Raw genomic sequence first — 15990 nt, 5'->3', positions numbered from 1 at the left:
GCCCGTTCATTGACAGGGCGCCTAATTCACGCGTTGAAGTAGCTGGATAGCCCCCCTATGGCTATTATCTATCTAGGTTTTTTAGTTTTTATTTTATTTCGGCCAGTCTTTGCACAGTCAGCGTCAAATAGTTAGTGACACCCTGAGTGACCGAAAAATTGACAACACTTTATTCCTATTGAAACAAAAACGTGTTGCGAACTTTTTGGCTAATTTGGGTGTCACGAACTATTTGACGCTGACTATACCTACCTGTATGAAGGTTACTTGCTTCGTTTCCTAATAACGAGGTAAACCTCCCATGTGTCTATTCTATGTATATGTTACGGTTAATGTAATAAATTGAAAATTATTAATAATAACCGGTTATTATGAATAATTACCGACAGTCGCGGTAAAAGTGATAAATTAATCACATTTAACAGTGATTATTTAATAATTCAACCTTAGTACTAACAAATTTAATAAAAAAGAACAACATCTTGTGTACGTGCTCGTGTACAACAAAACTTTTGAACGTTTTGATATCATATATTAATATAATTTGGCATAATGAGTTTGGAATGTTTTTTGCATAATATTACTTTTCCATGATGCCTATAACATAATATTTTGATTTAAAGTGAAAAATAGGTTAAGGTGCGGCGGGGGTGGCCCTTGGGCCACCCCTAAGCCGCCTATTTAGTTTTATACACACATAAATGATCTCATATTAATCACATTTACCACATCATGCGGTAATTATTCATAATAACCGGCGATTATTCATAATTTTCACATTTATCACTTTGACCGTAACATATATTTCAAATTTACACTAAAATTTTCTATCGGAAAATAAATAGGAAAATATGAAAAGTTGATTTTAATTCACATTTTAGCCCAACGTTCCTAAGGCCTCTTGGAAATCCATAAGTTTTTATACGCCATTGATTTTAATACTAATAAGTTTTTTCTGTTAATAGCATGTTCATCTCTAGGTAAGTTAGTCATCTTTATGTTTATACCTATGCCGATCTATAAAACATGCATAAATCTAAATACGACTATCTGCTTGAACTGTGAACCGGAATTCAAAACCACGACGCGAACTACCTATAAACTTTTCCACCACTTCCTATGATGCTAAAAGCATTTGCTGGTTCAAACGATGACTTCAATATCAAGTAAACTGGGACTCACTGGAACTAGCTAAATCCTAAGAGAACAGTTAGACCCGGTTTCCACTTTCCACCAAGGCGGAGGATTTTATTCAGAATGAATGTCCGATTGGTTATTCAAAACATTTCTCCCCTCCGCCACACCTTGGTGGATACCTGGGTTTAAACACTATCTAATAGGTATATTGGACTCTAACATCGTGTCCCTTAACTAACTACACTCGCGTCGCGTCGTATCGTATGGAAGTCCAGAGGTTTTTGTGCCCTATCTAATATCTATAAAAGCGAAAGGTCACTGACTGACTCACTCACTAATCACGAAATCTCAGAAACTACAAGTGCTAGGAGTCTCAAATTTTGCATCGTTTTAGAACGTAGGTGTTCACTAAGAACGGATTTTGCAAAATTCAACCCCTAAGGGTAAAACGAGATCCACGCGTACGAAGTCGCGGGCGGCCAGTATTACTATAAATGCCGTTGAAATTACCTTCAAACATTTCAAACAGAACGTGTGCTGACACGGCAAGACCCGGGACGACGTGTCCAACCGCTCCAGGCACACCGAACACTCGAGGAGGTCATTCAGCAAACCTTCGTCCATCCCTGATGGGCCTGGAAACAAACACAACAGTATTATTACATTTTCTTTACACTAGAACAGTCTTTCCCAAAGTGGGCGATAACGGCCCCTTGTTAGCGCTGCAGGCTTAAAGGGGGGCGGTAAGAGACCCAGAAAAAAAATCGGGACGTTGTGTAGAGGCTTGGGAGGCGTCATTTACTAGGAGGTCTCTTAGACATCGACTGAACACTCGACTCTCGACTACAAATGGGGGCGCTAAAAAGAATTTATTCTCAAAGTAGGCAGTAGACAAAATAAGTTTGAGAACCGCTGCACTAGAACAAGTTATATGCACTGCCTACTCTGTGAACCCAAAGACGTAGTCCAGTTAGAGCACTCGTTTGAATAGCACCTAGCCTAGTTCACGAATAGCACCTAGCCTAGTCCACAAACAGCACCCACAACACAGCAGTCTAGTGGTGGTTGCTAAGTGGTGGACTAAGCAAGGTGCTATACGTGCAGGTGCTATTCAGACGGGTACTCTAACTGGACAACGAAAACCCAAAGGTTAACTGGAGGAGAAAATGAATGCCACGTGACGTTAAGTTCGCCTTTTGTAACCTGTTCAATGGGCAAATAAGTTTTAAATGACTTACGACTCGTAAGTTACGAGACACTAAACAGCACTAAACATTTATAGCGAAGCTGCCGACAGCTCGTCATAATTTATTATTTCACTTAGGTATAAAAGATAGAAAACAAAAAACTAGTACCTAACACTTAGTCCGTAAAAGCAGGAAAGTTTAATTAAAATACAAAAAATGGTAACTACAAAGTACCGCGATGTTGATGGCGTCAGCCTGCGATCAGCTGTTCGGATCGTTTAATTACGAAACGCGGAAGTATTTGTATTTATTTTGGGGATTAAAAAGTTGTGGGACAGAAAGAGGGCATTTCGCGATAGTTTGGTACGAAACCAATGGGGCCTCCATTCACGTGGAAAGTGAGAACGGACGCGGGCGCGTATCTCTTCGTGAAAAAAACAGGTATGTAAATTACCATATTATTATATTAACTTAAAATCTATATACATATAATCTATATTCTTATAAAATCTATATTAAATATAATCTATATACATATAGATTTTAAGTTATCTGTATTTAATTTCATAGTAATTTGTTAAGTACTGGACTAGAGCTTCTTTCTAATATGTTTGGTAGTCTCTTTACTATCTCATCTACAATGATTGTATATTAATTATTATGCACACATCCTTGTTAATATTTATTGGCAAGGGAATATCCCTTTCCCTCTGTATACAGAGCAGAACTGTAACCAGATGAACCCAGTACCTGTTTGACTTCTGAAACAATAAAAAAGCACAACATTTCCGCTTAAGCGACAGTTTACAATTTGCAGAGCAGTTGCATTGTGTTGGGAAATTTTCAAAACATCGCTTCTGGTTGCTAAAGAACTCACTTTTAATTCAGATCAAATCATTGTGTGGCATAAACTTGTATCAAATGCTCTTGGCATGCTTTATGAGCCAGAAAAGGGTCAAAATGATACTGGGATGTCTAATTTTAAGTGTTTAATTAGTCTAATTGAAAGATACAAGTTAGTTTCATGATCTAATGACCTGCTTTCTGAAGAATAAAATTAATTAATATATTTTATTTTTCTATATTAATAGATTCTTCAAGTAGATTCCTTATCTTACTCTCCAAATAAGTACTAACTGATAGTCTTTTGAGGCTAAACAATCATAACATTTATTATAATAATTATGTAAATTAATAGGACCTAATAAGTGAACATGTGGCGTCATTAATCAGTACTCTTAAATTATTATTTTCTTGTATAGAAGTAAGTTTGAGGAACCACTTTTGAACTATTGTAGTTATGTGAAAATCAAGTTCTAAATATTTAACTTTATTTTAAAATCATAATGTTGTTTAGCTTGATAAAAGTGTACAGGATAAACTTTACAAACATTTAAAAGACATTTTATTTAATGAAATACAAAATAAACTGTTAAATTCTACTATTTGCTTGTATCAGGATTAAAAATATTTGACAGGATCCGCCTCTCTCTCTGAAAACTTTTGAAACCAGTTTTAAATGTCTCATATAAGTGTGTCATACAAGTGAAAGACTACTGAAGCCAATTTATAGCACTATATGTTATATGTTTTAAGTTACTGACCTAAGCAAAAGTGCAAGTATATTGAAAGTAACCTTAATGTTTCACATAAAATTCGATTACAAATACCAAACTCATATACACTACCAAACTAGATAGGTACTTACAGTGCAAAAATAGCTGTATCTGTATCAGTATTAGTGATATAAGGTATTCAGCTGTTCAATTGAAACAATGACATCAAAATAAAATAAATGCAGTAATCTATCAATCTTTGTTCACCTCCCTTTTATAAAAGAAGGGTAAAAGCTTCAAACTTTGCTCATTTGAGCCATTTTTGTTCTACAGAAGTATGGTCAGGCAGCCAGGCTGGTCACAATCTTGAAACTTGGTTTCAACTTAGAAAGTATTGTGTGCAACTTTAATTTTACAGAAAGGTTGTATTGGACATCTTCAGGTGACTTTGATACGGACAGTTTACCCAAGTGTGTTTATCATTAAATATCTGCCTATAATAAAGGATTAGATTAGGGTAAATTTAATTAAAATGTTGGAGTCAAATTGGTTTCAAAGTGTTAAGGTACAAAATAATTAAGATCTTTATTTTACAATTAGGTTCCAATTTCAGAGTAATAGAGGTGTGATTATTGTTGTGTTACAAACAATGATCTATTTATGATTATAAGCTCACCAACTTATGTACAGTATCTTATCAGGAAGCAGGTATAATAACGTATTTTGGCAGTGTATGTATGATTCAGTAGATAATGCATGCAAATATAAATAAAAGACTAGTCCAGAAGGTTTAGTTGGAATAAACTGACCGTTTTGTCAGCAGGGTTAGGTTCTGTAGCTGACGAAAATTCCAACTATCTCTGGAAATAATATTGTTTTGATACAAACAATCTAGAGCACGAGGAAGCGAGTTGCTTCAGAAAACAATTTGAATTCATAAAAATAGAGTAAGAAACATGATACTTGTGGAATAGACCGAATTCCAGAACGATACGTTTTCGAAAGGACGTTACCAAAACACGTATTCGTAACAGTCAGACCAAACGTTAGAACTTAAATTGTTGATGACTCACCGAATGTTTTAAATTCCAGTAATGTTAGCGGGAAGCCTGCCCATTACATTTACTGCTCAGCACAATGAAACAATCCACGGGATACCACCCCGACGGGTCATTTACTAAATTTTACACACACTGTACCAACAAAATCCCACATAATGTGGCACTAACGGAATACAACGGAAAACGAATGCAAGGACAACACACTGCACTTTTTTAATCAAAAATATGCACTTGTTCACTGTTCACACAAAAACTAATGCAATTTCACACACAAATGCCATTCTCGGAAGACCGACGGTGAAGCGGGGGCGGGAGGCAAGCGACTATCATAATTTAGGGTGAACAGTCCATGAAAAAAAACTACCAATTTCTAAATAATATGCCATCCAATAGCCCCATTTAAAAAAAAAATTCCTACCTACATCAAAATGTTTTTTTTATAAATATTAGCAATTTTTAAGACTAAACAAAACTTAACTAAAATAAAAAGCTAATTAGAACTTTTTTGTCCTATTGGACTGCTGACAGTTTTGTGCTTTGACTAGAGAGAATATTTTGATTGCAAGCGGAAATTCAAATTACGTCAAGATTACGACAAAACGTATCAGACGACTTGAGACGACTGTACATTTGGTGATCCTTAGAGGTAAAGCATCGTTTAAACTTTAATTAATCGCCCTAGCAGTGACAGTCCAAAAAATAAATTTAAGCGATCCGTAAGTTTTCCGATTTTAATAACACTTCAGTATAATTCTTAATTTCTTTACCTTACTTCGACCGACTGAACTACTAATTTAGTAGAATATTTTATTGCTGGCTACATATTTTTTGTCTATGGAAAACTTAATTTCTTGTCTATGCTTTTTTACTTTTTTATTTTAAATGATCGGGCACAGATATGGATAGATGCAGCATGTGTCAAAAATTGTATGAAGCCGAGCGTGCCACTTTTTAAACGTCATTAGTGTCATTTTAGCGAATTTTAGTGATTGCCGCAACGTAAAAGTAATCGTATCATCGTACTGCATTCGCAAAGTCATCGAAAGATATCGTATGAATCGATTCGAAAATTAATTAATTCCGATAAAACTGATAATGTGTTAAATAAAAAACCAAAAACATCTTTATTTACCTTTTTAAAATAAATTAATTCTTACAAATCGTCAAATCTCGTTATTTTTTTTACCCTACCAGAGTTTCAAGACATAAATTTGTCAAGTGCATGAATACATGGACCAGTGTGTGTCTTATTGTTATGAGTAAGTACGGTTCCTTGGGATCGGTATGAGTGCACCACTTATACAGGGACCATGGTTTTAACTCTTAAGAGTACATCGCAGGATATGTATTAAAAACAATGCTACTTTATACTTCTTCTACTGCTACTTTATTCTAATTAATTATTTGTTACTTGTGCTGATAAATTACNTTTTTTAAGTTGCCTGAAGACACTGAGAGGTAAATAAGTAGTTAATATTATTCATGATAATTCATGCTAAATCATGTATTTCCTCCGCCGCCATTTTCTGCAGATTGGCACCTCACGTCACATCATTTTACCGAAGTCAGCCCTATAGCTTCGGCGCAGTACCGATCACTGACGTTTGTCAACAAAACTTCTGACAAACTTGCTTGACTCTTGAGACAAGCTAAATTACACCATATTGTTAATGACATTGAGCATACATTTTTTTAAATACCTTCGCGAAGTAAAACTTCTGTACGTAGTACTTATTATTATTCTGTGGTTTAAGAGTTACTTTTAATTACATTAAAGTGTTTATTGACTGATTAATGTTATTGCGCGTCTGTGATTCTAAAACTAATAATCATAATTAGTCACCGTAATATTTTATGTCAATTTTAGAATACTTTTTTTCGTTATTAATAATTTATTTAAGTAGTAGTTTAAGTACTATATTATTGTTAATCAACACCTGATTTGTGTAACTACGTATCTGTGATTCTTAAATATTAATTATATTTTGTAACAATTTTAGACTTTTTGTTATTATTTGTTAGTGAGGAGTTTTAGAGTTACTTTTTATCACATTGGACTATTAGAGTGCTATTAATATTGACTGATTAATGCAATTACGCATCTGTGATTCTAAAAGTAATCTTTAAGTTTATGACCATAATATTTTGTGAAAGTTAAACTTACTTTTATTGTTAATCAACAACTGATTAATGTAACTACGTATCTGTGATTGTAAAATAATAATATTTTGTAACAATTTTAGAGTGACTTTTTATCACATTAGACTATTAGATTTTTATAATATTGACTGATTAATGCAATTGCGCATCTGTGATTCTAAACGTAATCTATATGTTTATGATCATTATATTGTGTGACATTTAAACTTACTTTTATGCTGTAGATTTTTTAAACAGTGACTGATAAATAAAACTGATTATTATTTACATATTTTTTTATTTTATTAACAGGTTTTATTTTCGGTATGCAATACCGAGGTGGAACCTTTTAGATCTGTGTCATCTTTCACGCTTAGTGATATACCGGGGTGGTTGAAACTTGATTTGATCCATCCGCCCCGTTAAACGATATACCGGGGTGGTTGACACTTGATGTGTTCCATCCACCCCGTTGAACGCTAAGACTATGACTACCGGGGTCGTTGAAACACTTTTTCCCATCCGCCCCGTTGACGGGGCAGATCCACCGGGGCCGTTGGGACTAACCCCAATTAGGTACCTACTTTTAAAATTAATAATTAGTTTTGATTTACTGTGTTTAGATTTATGTACTGTCGACTCACTGTTCACGCAAGTATACTATCTTTTGCCCGCGGCTTCACCCGCGTGAAATTTAGTGTCACAGATCGGCATAAATTATAGCCTGTATGTTATTCTGGGTTATAAACAATAATACTGTAAAGTTTCATCTAAATCCCTTTAGTAGTTTTTGCGTGAGAGTAACAAACATCCAGACTAGGGATGTTGCGNTCATAACAAATTATAATAATATGTAAATGAATTAGACCTAATAAGTGAACATGTGGCATCATTAATCAGTACTCTTAAATTATTATTTTCTTGTATAGAAGTAAGTTTGAGGAACCACTTTTGAACTATTGTAGTTATGTGAAAATCAAGTTACAAAAATCTAACTTTATTTTAAAATCATAATGTTGTTTGGCTTGATAAAAGTGTACAGGATAAACTTTACAAACATTTAAAAGACATTTTATTCAATGAAATACAAAATAAAATGTTAAATTCTACTATTTGCTGGTATCAGGATTAAAAATATTTGACAGGATCAGCCTCTCTCTCTGAAAACTTTTGAAACCAGTTTTAAATGTCTCATATAAGTGTGTCATACAAGTGAAAGACTACTGAAGCCAATTTATATATGTTATATGTTTTAATGTACTGACCTAAGCAAAAGTGCAAGTAGATTGAAAGTAACCTTAATTTTTCACATAAAATTCGATTACAAATACCAAACACATATTCACTTAAGATAGGTATGTACAGTGCAAAAATAGCTGTATCTGTATCAGTATTAGTGATATAAGGTAATCAGCTGTTCAATTGAAACAATGACATCAAAATAAAATAAATGCAGTAATCTATTCAATCTTTGTTCACATCAATTTTTATAAAAAAAAAGAGTTATCTAGCTTCAAACTTTGCTTATTTCATTTATTTACATTTTTATTCTAAAAAGTGTAGTCAGGAAATAGGAAATGTGTGTGTAGCTGTCTCACACTCATAGGAATCAAAGCTGAAACTTGGTTTAAACTTAGAAAGTACTACTAAAAGTACCTAACATTAATTTTACAGTAAGGCTATCTTTGGGTGACTTGGATATGGACAGATTACCCAAGTGTTCCCAAAGTTATTCATTCAATATCTACCTATAATAAAGGATTAGATTAGGGTAAATTTAATTAAAATGTTGGAGTCAAATTGGTTTCAGTGATGAAGTAAGTACAAAATAATAAAGATCTTTATTTTACAATATAGGTACCTATTTCAGAGTAATAGAGGTGTGATTATTGTTGTGTTACAAACAATGAGCTATTTATGATTATAGGCTCACCAACTTATGTACAGTATCTTATCAGGAAGCAGGTATAATAACGTAATTTGGCAGTGTATGTATGATTCAGTAGATAATTCATGCAAATATTATGGCTATGATAAATAAAAGACTAGTCCAGAAGGTTTAGTTGGAACAAACTGACCGTTTTGTCAGCAGGGTTAGGTTCTGTAGCTAACGAAAATTCCAACTATCTCTGGAAATAATATTGTTTTGATACAAACAATCTAAAACACGAGGAAGCGAGTTGCTTTAGAAAACAATTTGAATTCATAAAAATAGAGTAGGAAACATGATACTTGTGAAATAGACCGAATTCCAGAACGATACGTTTTCGAAAGGACGTTACCAAAACACGTATTGGTAACAGTCAGACCAAACGTTAGAACTTAAATTGTTGATGACTCACCGAATGTTTTAAATTCCAGTAATGTTAGCGGGAAGCCTGCCCATTACATTTACTGCTCAGCACAATGAAACAATCCACGGGATACCACCCCGACGGGTCATTTACTAAATTTTACACACACTGTACCAACAAAATCCCACATAATGTTGCACTAACGGAATACAACGGAAATCGAATGCAAGGACAACACACTGCACTTTTTTAATCAAAAATATGCACTTGTTCACACAAAAACTAATGCAATTTCACACACAAATGCCATTCTCGGAAGACCGACGGTGAAGCGGGGGCGGGAGGCAAGCGACTATCAATTTAGGGTGAACAGTCTATGAAAAATAACTACCAATTTCTAAATAATATCCCATCCATCATAACACCATTCAAAAATATATTTTTTCCTACCTACATCAAATTGTCTATAATGTTTTAGTTCATTGTAAATTAATTGTAAATAACTGTAAATAAATAAAAATCATCACTTTTAAAAATGTTAGCAATTTCTAATTAGGTTCTTTTTTACTTTTTTGCCCTATTGGTCTGCTGATAGTTTTGTGCTTTGACCGGAGTGGAGAGAATATTTTTTTTGCAATCGAAAAGTCAAATTACGTCAAGTTTTCGACAAAACGTATCAGACGACTGATACGTTTGGTGATCCTTAGGGGCAAATCTCTCTAGCAGCGACAGTCCAAATTCAAAACGATAATCCATTAAACAATATCAGTACCTAAGTAAGACGTAAGATTTCCGATTTTAATAAGACTTCTTAATTTCTTTATCTTACTTCGACCAACTGAACTGCTAATTTAGTAGAATATTTTATTGCTGGCTACATATTTTTTGTCTATGGAAAACTTTTTTTTTGTGTTTGGTTTTTTACTTTTTTATTTATAATGATCGAGAATACGCTAAAGAATGCTGACATAAACATCACAAAAATATTTAATTTGGCATACATCACTCCAAAAAAAATGTTTTAATCATCGTTACCTTGATCGATAGCCTTAAAAAGTAAATTGTCAACTCGACTCCACAGATTAGAGAGTATGTCTAAAGCTCGACTCGCAGTCAGTCAGCTGTCAATGTCAAAAAATATTTTCTCGTGTTGCTGCAAATGTAGATTTTGTTTTTATTTAATTTCTCGACAATGTCGCGAGATAAAAGTGTATGGTTTGCCGAGGAAATATTATTAGATGCCAAACTTATTAATTTTCAACTTGAGACAGGAGAATGGGACGCCGTAGAAGAAATGTTGCGAGCTGAAGCGCAACTTTCTAGAGACGCAGAAACTGGTCGATTGCGGCCGTAAGTCTTTTTTTATTAACCTTGTTATTACATAAAATATTATTTAAAAACACCGGTTAATATATTGTTGATGATACAGCAAATATTATATAAGAAATAGAGTTCAATTATTTATTTACGTACTGTTATTACTTTGCAGGAAGAAAGCTTCTGAATACACATTGCGGCTTATAGCTGAAGTGCTGCATATAATGCGGCTGGATGTGGAGCAAGCGTCATACAACCGAAGCACCCTCGCTGTAGCGGAGCAGTGCCTCAGGCTAGTCCGCTCCTGCGCCGCGGCCGGCACCAAGATGCAAACTTACATCTCCAAAGAACTCTCCATCTTAGATTCCATGCTCATCCTCGCAACGGAGTACCAACATCCCAATGTTGAATTCTTGAACGAAGAACTACAGAAAAAGTATGAAACATGCATGACAGTGCTCATCCAAACACTAGGAAACTTAGTCGTCAACAATCCCTTCAATCAAATTATGATCTGGAACAAATTTGACGCAATCATACTCAACTGTTTGGTCGGTCAAAACGATAAGATCGCTTCTGCCGCTGCCATGATAGTTTACAATATTCTTTTAGGACAACCGAATGTGTTGCCTGATGATGTTACATTGCTTAATTCTCTAGCCTACATGTATAACAATGGGAACACTGAATATCCCCATCTAATCATAGAATACTTAATAGGCGTTGAAAATACTTACATTGAAAAACTGTTTTCAAAGCTTGAACCTGAATGTCGTATGCTGGTATTGAATTTGGCGTATAATATCTTGATGTCAACGGAGTCCCAGGATATAAATGTGTCCGTTAATTTTGTGAAGTTCATGGCACACGAGTTTAAGAGTAAATCGGACTGTATACTCAAGACTGTTGATAAGTATGTGACCGCTATAGACCCACAAGAAGTTGTGTTTTTGCTGGAGATCATAGCTACGGCTTCTAGCATGGATGCATACATGGACTGCTTGCAAGGAGACACTTCATTATTTATCAACTGTGCATGTAAGTCAGCATTTTTAATGTGTGATAGGGAAGTACCTAAATAAATTTGTGTAAAGAGAAATACTGGCATTTAGTGTGGTTGTAATCTAAAGTAAATTAAATAAAACCAGCCCAAGTCAGCAGTAGCAGACTTAGACAGTCTTGTAAGAAAACTTTGATTTCACTGGAATTTACCAGTTTCTTTTGCTGCTCAATATTTGGTAATCAAACCAATTTGGTCATATTTTAGAAATTATTTAAATTATGTATTTATTTATTTTTTCCTGTTTAAATTGCAATTTATTTATTTTAGCCAGTTAAACAAATAGTGCACACCTGGATAAAAGTAGCACAACTCAAAATAATTAAAAATTTAGTTATAGTGATTATCATAATCTGTGTCAAAAACTACCTACCCCACTTGTTGTTCCTGTAATAAAATTTAAATTTAACTACCCCTTATCTAGTTTAGTTGATATTTTAACATTATGTGTCAACATTTTTGTCTGATTTATTTCTAACAATGTTATTTTCAGTCCTGTTACGAGCCATCCACAAGCTGGGCAAGGAGAGCAGCAACTTCTTCTCGTCCATCAACAAGCTGTATGCCGCCACCGGCAAGCAACTGATCAACGACGAAAACCTTATTAATGCTAACATGCACAATGAGAGTAAGTGATGTAATATAAATTGTTTGTGTCTCTAGATTCTGCCTCACTCCCTCTGATTCTTCTAAAGCAAATTCTTCTAGTTTAGTGTAAGAAAAGCCTCTCTTCTCTACGATAAAAAATCGTAACCTAATCTTCGACTTCCGAATAAAGACGTATCAACGCACGATATAATTGTAATCCATAATAATTATATTTTATACATTAAGTTATTTCATTCAATGTTCCAGTACCTCTCTCCAAAAATGACTCAGCCGACAACATGCTGTCTTGCAACGAAACAACTTCCGAATGTACCGAATCAGAAAGCAGTGAGCAGTACTTCGAATGCAATGACAACGCACCGTACATGGAGCGTATGGAAACCATCAACGTCATAGACAGTTTGCAACAGCCTTTCAAATTCGCTGACACAATCAACAAAAATGGGAAAAATGGCAGCGCTGAACGCGATTCTAACGTCAAAATCGACAACGACCTTTCCAAAGTAGCTTACAAAAGAAGCAGCTCGGTCCCGAAAGCTGATGATCGTTTACAACACTTGCCCACTAGAAGAATCAGCTTAGAACACAAGATAGACATAGGCGATGATACGGAACCTCCGTTAATCATCGATTCCATGTCTCCTAGTGGCAGCATGAACACGATCGCCGAAGTCATCCCTGTAGCCCTACAGCCAAGGTTGGAATTAACGGGCGCAAGTGGTACCGACTCCCAAGAAAGCTCGCCAAACGATCCTCCTACCGAAATCCATTTGATAAAAGACGAGCTCAAGTGCGAAGTAAAAGCGTCGCCCAGCGAAATATCGCCACCTCTAGCAGACACATTACCTGAGACAGAGTCACAAAAGCAATCTCCAGATACGCCAAAAGAAGTGAAGAAGAGTCAAAACCTGTCTACAGACTTTGACTTGAGTGAGCAACTGCAAAAGATCTTGGGGATATCTTCTGAGAAGACGCGCGGGGACAAAGACGCGGACAAGAAGAATGAACCTGCGAAAGAGGTGAAGATTTCCGATGAGAATCTCGTGAACAAGGTGCCCTCAGTCAAAATTGATTCGCCTGAAGGAATTAAGACTAGGTAGGTGTTTCTCATAATTTTATATCCATTTAAAAGAACTATACGATTTTCTCTTATTCTGGTTTTGATATAAAACGCAAGTTTATGAGGATGAGTTTGTGACCACGTAAAACGCATTTTGATGCCACATTACTATAAATATGCTATATTGATGTATGTAAGCTATTACGCAAGCCCACACATTCAGAATTTATCGTCGTATGTAAAAGATCTTTTTAATAGACTATTTATAGAAAATAAATAACTATTTCCTCAGGCTGGGCGCTGTGGACATGAGTTCCCCCAAGAAGACGGTGACGCAGGTGGAGACGGTGGAGCGGCACGTGGCCTTCGGCTTCAAGGCGGCGCTTGTGCGTACTCTCGCCAACCTCTGCTGGAAGAACCAGGAGAATAAGAAACAGGTGGGCACAGTTATTGCGTGACGCTGACCGCCTAAATGCCTGTGAATTTTAAACCCTTCACATAGCCAACAGCAATATAATACATTGCCACTATAATTTCAACCTTATTCATATGTTCATTCATTCATTAATCGCATCATGAATAAAGCCGAAAACGTATGAAAATTTTGTTGTGCCTTAATTTTCATGGATTGGTTCCGTTCTTTGAGACACTTTTCATGAACAATCTAATGACTTATTACCATAATTTCATATGTATGAATAAATATGCCCATTAGACTATGAATCCATTATACTTTTCTGCGCAATATTGAATTATTTTTATTTTCGGCTAATAATGATGTATGTAATGTGTTTTTCAGATGCGAGAGTTAGAAGTGATTCCAGTTCTGCTGGACTGCTGCAACATTGACGCGCGAAATCCACGTATCCTTTTAAATTAATTTTTAATTTGAAGTAAATAAATGGGAGTGAAAGTTTACATTATCGTAACTTGATGCCATCAAGTTATAAACATTACAAGTAATTTGCTCGACGATATGTGTGATGCATGATAATGTTTAACATTTCGTAAGAGTTCATTTGTCGATTTCTCTTTCACGGTAGCGCATTTTCTTACATAACTTTTCAATTCCTATCATTGGAGGTCCGAAAATATTTATCATACAATTTGATATCATAATGATCATTCTTCATAAAAAATTTAAAACCTACATATTTAAAAACATAATCATTGATANAAATATTTACATATTTTTTCTTATTTACATGAATACGTTTGTGTGCGTTTGCTTCGTCGCGCTCAAATTTGTTTGGTCAGACAGAGACGGAGTGAATCTCTACGTTCGCACATAAGCTTAGCGAGAAATACTAGGTGCGCGTAATACACGACTACGGATTACGCAATAATAACCTCTATTACTTTGACGGTAGGGTCGGAAATCGTGTAATTTATAAAATACTAGGTGGATCAAGTATTTAAAAAATTGGAATAGGTGCCGCCTAGTACTGTAAAATACCTAGTGTGTGGATCTGTTCTAGTAAATACGTCTCATCTCTAGTTCATTCATTAATCGCATCATGAATAAAGCCGAAAACGTATGAAAATTTTGTTGTGCCTTAATTTTCATGGATTGGTTCCGTTCTTTGAGACACTTTTCATGAACAATCTAATGACTTATTACCATAATTTCATATGTATGAATAAATATGCCCATTAGCCCATTAGACTATGAATCCATTATACTTTTCTGCGCAATATTTAATTATTTTTATTTTCGGCTAATAATGATGTATGTAATGTGTTTTTCAGATGCGAGAGTTAGAAGTGATTCCAGTTCTGCTGGACTGCTGCAACATTGACGCGCGAAATCCACGTATCCTTTTAAATTAATTTTTAATTTGAAGTAAATAAATGGGAGTGAAAGTTTACATATCGTAACTTGATGCCATCAAGTTATAAACATTACAAGTAATTTGCTCGACGATAGTGTGATGCATGATAATGTTTAACATTTCGTAAGAGTTCACTGTCGATTTCTCTTTCACTTACATGACCACCTATACTTTTTAAGCTCATTTATGTACTACACATTGTCGAAAATACTGCTACTCTTAAATTATTATGACTAAATTGTTTCCTTACATTTTAAATATTAACAGTAATCATGCAATGGGTCATATTCGCTGTCCGGAACTTATGCGAAAACTGTCCAGAAAATCAGGTAAGCCATAATTCTTAATTTAATACAATAACCTAATGAGCTAAATTACCCTATCGAAATTAGGATTTGCCGCTTTCTTATATCTCTAATAAAGTACTTTAACGTACGGTTTATGTGTTCAGTTTGCGTGTAACTTATATTAAAAAGTGTATGTTCTGGTTTTTCAGGAAGTCATTTCTAAAATGACGTTGCAAGGTCCAGTGGACAACGAAGTTCTGCAAGAGATGGGCCTCACCCTTCACACCGATTCCCAGGGCAATTCAATAAAGGTCGTCCCGCTGCCAAGGAGCTAAGTCAGTCATAAATATTATACCTACGTTGTTAATATTATATAAATCTGCTTATAGCAGGAAATCATGTAATTTATTATTAGAAAATGCCAATACACAAATATCCATAAATTACACAA

The 15990-nt window shown here is 34.8% G+C and overlaps 2 protein-coding genes across 2 annotated transcripts in view; one reads left to right on the top strand and one right to left on the bottom strand.

Annotated features, from left to right (window-relative positions):
• The window catches only part of POSH (SH3 domain containing ring finger posh), a 50599-nt gene extending 45375 nt beyond the window's left edge, over window positions 1-5224 (bottom strand). Inside the window, exons 1-2 of the mRNA XM_028309054.1 lie at window positions 4954-5224; window positions 1648-1772 (exon numbers count right to left, since the gene is read on the bottom strand). Coding sequence (XP_028164855.1) covers window positions 1648-1761 — 114 coding nt within the window. The 5' untranslated portion in view covers window positions 1762-1772; window positions 4954-5224. The remainder of the gene's footprint in view (window positions 1-1647; window positions 1773-4953) is intronic.
• Window positions 5225-10498: 5274 nt separating this feature from the next.
• On the top strand, window positions 10499-15990 carry LOC114355972 (ataxin-10). Its single transcript, XM_028309039.1, has 8 exons — window positions 10499-10724; window positions 10864-11729; window positions 12245-12379; window positions 12607-13456; window positions 13713-13857; window positions 14220-14283; window positions 15520-15581; window positions 15749-15990. The coding sequence occupies exons 1-8, from the start codon at window positions 10567-10569 to the stop codon at window positions 15872-15874; spliced, it is 2406 nt and encodes an 801-aa protein (XP_028164840.1). The 5' UTR covers window positions 10499-10566; the 3' UTR covers window positions 15875-15990.

This window comes from Ostrinia furnacalis, unplaced genomic scaffold (genome assembly GCF_004193835.3).
Source record: "Ostrinia furnacalis isolate ACB-3 unplaced genomic scaffold, ASM419383v2 OfSCF2600, whole genome shotgun sequence".
NCBI lineage: Eukaryota > Metazoa > Arthropoda > Insecta > Lepidoptera > Crambidae > Ostrinia > Ostrinia furnacalis.
Note: the sequence above shows the minus strand (reverse complement) of the source record. Positions and strands in the feature narration are given on the sequence as shown.